At 29.1% G+C, this 8,332-nt stretch overlaps 1 protein-coding gene across 1 annotated transcript; it reads left to right on the forward strand.

Annotated features, from left to right (window-relative positions):
* Positions 1-483: 483 nt before the first annotated feature.
* Positions 484-4,018, forward strand: LOC110620527 (receptor like protein 27). The gene has a single exon (XM_021764300.2). The coding sequence runs from the start codon at positions 598-600 to the stop codon at positions 3,790-3,792; it is 3,195 nt and encodes a 1,064-aa protein (XP_021619992.1). The 5' UTR covers positions 484-597; the 3' UTR covers positions 3,793-4,018.
* Positions 4,019-8,332: the final 4,314 nt, after the last annotated feature.

The following is an 8,332-nucleotide window of genomic DNA, read 5'->3' on the forward strand; positions in this document are numbered from 1 at the left end:
ACTCATTATTCATATTTAGAGATACTAAAATACACAATTAATAATTAAATTCTATCTTTTATAATTTTCGTGTTAATTTATTAAGAATAATCTCAAATTTAATTTAATAGATATAAAAATTAAAATTTTAGGGGTAACGCTCCTGCCAGTCCTCCTTAAATCCCACAAGTCGATCCCAGCTAGTTGACTCATAATACGTTAACAGTAAAAAGGCCAAAAAAAAACAGGGAAAAAGAAAATCGGTTGACTCGCAAGTCAGGCGAAGATGCTATGATATGCTGTCGCAATTACGCCACAAAGTCTTGGTCTTCTGTCATCTGTGGCAATGCCGTTTCCACCACGTCCCCATTGACTAGGATCTTCGACTTATTACCAAACAATTTTTCCTTTTTTTGGTTTATAATAATATTCTCATACAAATTATTATTCTTCTATTACGATTTATAAAAGTTTAAATTATTTTTACAACATATTTGTTTTACTGTTCTACTCCGTTCGCTGCTAAATTAAAACTGATCCTGTCCTGTTGATGTTCTACTTATATAAGATAACGACCCAATTTGATCAACTCATCCATTTTCAATACTTTTCATTTATATGAGTGTTTGTAATCGTCTCCAAATGAAAATTCCTTTCTTTTTGTGGCTTTTGTTGCTGCCTCTGTCAAAATTGCTCTTTGGCATCCATGCATCTTTGGCTTCTGGCGTATGCTTAAGCGGTCAACAATCTTTGTTAATCCAATTACACAGGAGCCTCGTTTTCAATCGCCTTATTTCCACAAAGCTGGTGGGATGGAATTTCAGTGCAGATTGCTGTGAGTGGGCTGGTGTAATCTGTGATGGTGGCGGTCTGGGTCGTGTTACTGGCCTCAATTTAAGCAACGAATCAATCTCCGGCGGACTTGAGAATTCAAATGCACTCTTCAGCCTTCAGTATCTCCAGAATCTAGATTTGTCTGTCAACAACTTCAACACGAGTATACCAGAGAGTTTTGCCAGCCTTCCAAGTTTGGTTTCTCTGAATTTGTCCAACACAGGTTTTGTGGGTCAAATTCCAGTAGCGATTTCTCGCATGACAACGTTGGCCACACTTGATTTGTCTTCTGGCTTTTGTTTCTTTGGACATGGTTCGCTGAAGCTTGAGAACCCAGATCTACCAACGCTAGTTCAGAATCTCACCAGGCTGACAGACCTCCATCTTGACTGTGTAAACATATCCTCACATGGGAATGAGTGGTGCCAGGCTTTATCATCTTCGCTGCCTAATCTGCAAGTGTTGAGCTTGTCCAACTGTTTTCTTTCAGGCCCTTTTGATTCTTCCCTCGAAAAGCTTTTGTCACTGTCAGTAATTCGTTTGAACGGTAACAATTTATCTGCCCCAGTTCCACAATTCTTCGCAAATTTCTCAAATTTGACGACTTTGAGTCTCAGCGGCTGCAATTTGCAAGAAAAATTTCCTCCAGAGGTATTACAGGGATCAACACTTGAGATTCTCGACTTATCATACAACCCAGAACTGTGGGGATACTTACCAGATGGTTTGCAGAATGCATCTTCTCTCAGGATCTTGGTGCTCAGCAACACAAATTTCTCAGGGAGCCTACCGGATTCCATCGGCACACTTGGGAATTTGTCCAGAATAGAGCTTGCAGCTTGCAATTTCAGTGGATTAATTCCAATGTCAATGGCCAAGCTCACTGAACTCGTCTATTTAGACTTCTCATCTAACTCGTTCACTGGCCCAATCCCATCATTTAGCAGGTCCAAGCAACTCGTGTATGTAGACTTCTCTCACAATCAATTGTCCGGTGAGATTCTGTCCACTCACTTCGAAGGCCTTTGGAATCTTCTCTATATCGACTTTAGGTTTAATTCACTTAGTGGGAGCATTCCTCCATCTCTATTCGCAATCCCATCACTGCAAAAGATTCAGCTTTCCTTCAACCAATTTACGGGTCAACTTCCTGAATTCTCAGGTGCGTCATCTTCTTCTTTGGATACCCTGGATTTGAGCAGCAATAAACTAGAAGGTCCTATTCCCATTTCAATATTTGACATCAAAAGACTCAATGTCCTTCTACTTTCATCCAACAAATTCAATGGCACCATACAACTAGACAGGATTCAGAAGCTTTGTAATCTCACCAGCATTGATCTTTCATACAACAATTTGACGGTGGAAAGTGCCAGCAATTCCACCTCGTCTTCCTTTCCCCAGATCAGCACATTAAGATTGGCTTCTTGCAAGCTGCGTGTGTTTCCTGATCTGAGCAACCAATCATTTTTAACAACGTTAGACCTGTCAGACAACCAAATCACTGGAGTAATTCCTCGTTGGATTTGGAAAGTTGGTAATGGGTCTCTCCTCTATCTGAATCTTTCACATAATCTCTTGGAGGATTTGGAACAACCTCACTATGCTCCCAATCTTCTTGTTCTGGACCTACATTACAACCGGCTCAAAGGGCAGATTCCAACTTTTCCGCCATTTTCTACTTATGTGGATTACTCGAGCAATAACTTTACTTCTGTCATACCAGACAACTTTGGAACTAACCTCTCAGTGGCTATTTTTTTCTCCCTTTCAAACAACAGCCTCACAGGCGTTATACCAGAGTCGATATGCAATGCTACTAGTCTTCAAGTTCTTGACTTGTCCGACAATGGCTTGAATGGTAGAATCCCATCCTGTCTAATTGAGAGGAGTAAGAATCTTGGGGTTCTGAATTTAAGGAGAAACAATTTCAGGGGCAATATTCCTGACAATTTTCCGGCAAATTGCAATTTGAAAACTCTAGATGTGAGTAGAAATCTATTGGAAGGGAAGGTACCACAATCGCTGATCAAATGCACCACGTTAGAGGTTTTAAATCTCGGAAACAATAAATTCAAGGATACTTTCCCTTGCCTTTTGATGAACATATCCAGTTTACGTGTCCTTGTTCTGAGACAGAACACATTTCATGGGGACATAACATGTCAGCAGACAAATGTTACATGGACAAGGCTTCAGATTATTGACATAGCTTCCAACAATTTTAGTGGTAGACTACCAAATACCATCTTATCTAGTTGGAAGGCAATGATGGGAGATGGAAATGGAATCTCTGATCACCTGAAAGTCACAGTAGCAAGGCTTAGTGAACTGTATTATCAAGATTCAATAACAGTTATCAGCAAAGGCCTTGAGATGAATTTGGTGAAGATCCTAACAATCTTCACATCCATTGATGTCTCTCACAACAAATTTGAAGGGCTAATACCAGAAAATTTAGGGCAGTTAAATTCACTTATTGTGCTCAACTTGTCGCACAATGCCCTTGTTGGCCAAATCCCATCAGCTCTAGGCAACATCTCACATCTGGAATCCTTAGACCTTTCAGATAACAAACTTACTGGAGAAATTCCTCAGCAGCTTGCAGACTTAACATTTCTTTCAGTCCTGAACCTCTCATACAACAAGCTAGTCGGAAAGATTCCAACAAGTACTCAACTCCAATCATTTTCAGCATCTTCCTTCGCAAATAATAAAGGATTATGCGGACCTCCATTGACAAAAACATGTACAAATATCAGTACCGTGTCTGATTTTCCGCCGATACATGGAGCAGAGATCAAATGGAATTACTTGAGTATTGAACTAGGATACATCTTCGGCTTAGGAATTGTTGTTCTGCCTCTGATGTTGTGGAAGCGCTGGAGAATATGTTATTACAAACACATTGATGGGATTATTGTCAAGATGTTCCCCAAGCTAGGTGACAGAACAAGGAACCAGAGGAAGAGATGCTAACAATTCTGAAGAGGACCAATGCAGCCAGAAAATGCAATTTGTAACAAATTCATCTCTCCTTTTTTCAATATAAAGGTAAGCAACGCCTTTAGGACATTACTTAGAACTGCGTCATAATCGCCAACAGCATTCTGCCCGTTAACCAAGATTTTCCTTTCTGTTATTTTATTATTGATATTTTTTCGTTCCAATTTTATTATGGTTCGTGGTAAAGAGTTAAAATCGAAATCAAACTTTCCATTCTTTGATTTTTAAGAATCATAGAACTAAATTTTAGTATGTTACGATAATGTTCTAAATAATTTTGGTATGGTTTTGATTCTATTTTAGTTTTCTTTTAACTTTAATTTTAATTTTTAAGAATCATAGAACTAAATTTTGGTATATTCCGATATCGTTCTAAATAATTTTGGTATAGTTTTGATTTTATTTTAGGTTTTTTTAATTTTAATTTTAATTTTAATATTAGTTGAAATGTTAATTTTTATAAATAAAATTATAATATTTTTACATTTATTTTAAAACGGTAAATAACTAATATTAAAATAATAATAAAAATAATAATTTAAACATTTAAATAATAATAATATCAATATTAATCTATACTTCATAAAATTCTCAATAAAATTATTATATTATTTTATATATAATTATTAATTATATATTTTTTATAAAAAATGTTAAAAACTATAAAGTGATTAATATATTTATAGTTGAAATAATATATATATATATATAATAAATTATAATTAATTAATTAAATTATTTAAATTATATTGTTAAAAAATTTTAATAATTAATTAGATTATATAATTATTTTATAATATTTTTAGTAACTATTTAATAGTTAAAATAAAACTCATATTTACATAATTTAACTTATAAAAATAATTACATAATATTAAATATAGAAATAATTATAAGAGAGTGTATATACACACATAATAAACTAAATTTTTATTAAATTTGAAATAAAACTCAAATAATTATTTTATTTATATCTTTATTTATTTATGATTTTTTAATATATATTATTTAATAATTTATAAAATTTAAATTTAAATTCATTAAATAAAATTCTATAATTTTAATAATATAAATTATAAAATTATATTAAAACTATATAAAATATATTGCCTCAAAATTATATAAAACTGATTTTTCGGTACGATTTGAATTTTTTGAATTTAATTCAAAAAAATTAAATAATTAAATAAATTCAATTCAATACAATTTGATTTGATTTTTTTTGAAATGGAAAATTGGACATTGAATGAATAAAATTTAATATCTCTTATATTTGTTCAGATACATTTTATTACTGAATTAAGTTGTGAGTGCGTGTAGATAAAATATTAATTTGATTAATTTTGGTTAAATTCTTTTTTTTAAAATCAAATTACTTTATTTTAAAATTAATTTTAAATTTAAAATTAATTTTTTTTTAATTTAAATCAAATAGTATCCACCGTTAGTCTTCTCTTATTCTTTAAAGAAAGTTGTCAAGCTTGCCGGACAACTGATTTTGTCGGTCCTCAGTTCGAAGTGTAGAGAAGAAGAAAAGGAAGAGGAAAGGAGAATTGTCACTGAGGAAGGATTATGAGAGAGAGGAAAGTAGGAAAAAGAGTGATTATAAAGATAATAATATAATAATATATATAAATCAAATAAAAATAAAAAATAAAAAAAAATATTTGCAACTATTAGATAATTAATCTACATCAATATTACTTTGACACGTAGTGAGATTTTATAGTACCCTGTTTAAAAAGTTACATAGTTATATTAATTCCAATTTTGTAAAATTTAGGTGTGTTAATAAATATTCTAAAAGTTAAGGGTATTACCAAATCTTAATAGTGAAATTGTGTTTAGCCGTGTGAATTTTCTTGATTAGTTTTTTATTTCTTTTCTTCTCTTCCTAAACAAATTAGATTCTGAAATCAAATTTATAATAAAGTACTTTTTAATTATATCTTCAAAAAAAATTATTATAATTATAGATCCCATTTAGAAATAACAAAATAATTATAAAAATAATTTGATTATCAAATTTTTCCTGTGATCCCTCTGTAACTCGATACTTTTGTATTTTTTTTTACTTAAACTTAATTTTTTCTTTTTCCTTGAACATGGAAGACGATCTGCGTCAATTAACTATCGTAATGGCTCATTCCGTTAAAAGTCAGGATAACCGAAATAATAATCGTCCTATATTGAAACTGCCGATAACTCGATAATTCTCGGATAAGTAATGGTACGTCAGTAATTATTGAAGTTTTAGTTTGCTGTTTGCGACAGAATTTTTACCTTTTAATGACTGCATTCTTATTAACTGTCTATAGGTGGTTCAACCTCTTTAGTCTCCACATTTAAACATTTTTGAACTGAATTTGATTTTAATGACGGCATTCTTATGAACTGTCTATAGGTGGTTCAATCTCTTTAGTTTCCACATATAAACATTTCTGAATTGGATTTGATTTTGAATGATTGTAAATTTTTATTAGAATCTAAAATTGATATTTCTGTTAGATAGATTCGTCGTCGTGCCACTCTAACGGCTCATATTTTAGCTAGAAAATCTATTAAGTATGATTGTTTTTCTGTTTGATAATATCTCTTTAATAAAATTTTATTAATACAACTACTAATTTTGCTTTAAAAAAAATTCCATTTAAAAAATTATAAATTATAAACAACGAGTAATTAATCTATGAAACCCAATCTTTTTGTGGTTAAATAACTGAAAAAAAAATTACAAAATTAACGTAAAATGAAAACAAAATGTCAAACTAGTGTATTAGAGAAAAAGGTACAAAAGAGACAATAAAATACAACTATTAGCGATATTTTTTATTAAAAAAAATAAATATTTATTCTTTTAAATTAACTGTTATTCATAAAAAAAAAAGTAAATTTTGATTCCTCAATTTCAATTTTATTAATTTTTAATATATATCAAAATATTTTGTAGCGGTGTTACATTAAATACTTTATCTGCAATATAAACCTCTAAATCTTTAAATTTTAAATTTTTTAATTTTTAATATATTAAAATATTTATAATAATTTTTTATTAAATATTTTCTTCATTTGGCTGACTCAAACTCTTAACTTCTAAATTTATTATTTTTAATTTATATCAATATATTTTATTACAACCTTATATTAAATAATTTTTTTAATTCTATTAAGATAAAAATTATTTTTATAAAATTTATATAATATTTTTTAAATAAAAAAAATTTAGACAACTAAATTATTATAATCTAACGATAAATTTTAATGAAATAATTATTCTTGAACATAATAAAATTTTAGAAACTAAATTTTTTACATTATACAACAGTATTACATTAAAAAACTTTTAACATATTAATATATAATTTAACTTAAGTGTTTGTATTTTATTTTATTTTTCTATTTTATACATTTACATTTGTAATATATTTTAAAAAATATAAGAGCTCAGGTCTATATAAAAAAATATTAATATAAAATTACTATAAATATTTTAATATAAATTAGAAATCATAAAATTTTGAATTTAAAAATTTAGATATTTATATAAGATAAAAAAATTAATATAAAATATCTTGATATATATTAAAAATTAGAAAAATTAAAGTTAAAAATTTAGAATATAGTAAATTTAAGAGAATAATATTATATATACATATAATACCTTACCACCCTTTAAGGTGCGGTAAGGTATCAACTCTCTTTTTATTTTTTATTTTTATTTTTTTAAGTACTCTACTTTATAAGAACAATATTTTTTTAATTTTTTTAAAAATTTTACTGCACTTATAAATTTAAGTTAATTTAAAAAATAACTTTTTTCATAATAGAGTTTAATACCTCCTAGATTCACAGATAACAACAGTTCCCGGCCATGAAGGCGGAGGAAAAATACCGGCAAAACTACTACTTGACCTCTTTTGTCTTTGGGTTTCTGTCACTTAATTCTCTCTAAGCAATAGTTTTTATAAAATAGGAAAAACACATTTCAAGGAGCTCAGTTCTACAAAACCAATTTTCAAGCATTGAATTTAATTAGTTTAAACTCTTAATTGTCGGTTCTCAATGTTTTCTCCAGTCTTTTGTGATTTATCTTTACTTTATTTATTTGTTTAATATTGTCTTTATATTAATTTTTTTTTTAATATAAATTCAAAGTTTTCCTTGAATGAAATTTTTATTAATAATTCAATTAAGGAAAATAAAAAAACATAAATAAATGTTAATAGTAAAAAGGGCAAAAAAAAAAAAGGAAAATAAAATCAGTTGACTCGCAAGTCAGGCGAAGGTCTATGATATTCTCTCGTAATTGCGCCACAGAGTCTTGGTCTTCTGTCATCTGTGGCAATGCCGTTTCCACCACGTCCATCGACTAGGATCTTCGAGTTATTACCACACAATTTTTCCTTTTTTTTTTTTTTTTATAATAATATTCTCATACAAATTATTATTTTTCTATTTCGGTTTATAACAGTTTAAATTATTTTTATAAACATATTTGTTTACTGTTCTACTC

The sequence above is a fragment of the Manihot esculenta genome, chromosome 8 (assembly GCF_001659605.2).
Source record: "Manihot esculenta cultivar AM560-2 chromosome 8, M.esculenta_v8, whole genome shotgun sequence".
Taxonomy (NCBI): domain Eukaryota; kingdom Viridiplantae; phylum Streptophyta; class Magnoliopsida; order Malpighiales; family Euphorbiaceae; genus Manihot; species Manihot esculenta.

Coding starts and splice junctions, on each gene's coding strand:
- LOC110620527 (XM_021764300.2), top strand. CDS start 598: ATGAGTGTTTGTAATCGTCTCCAAATGAAAATTCCTTTCTTTTTGTGG.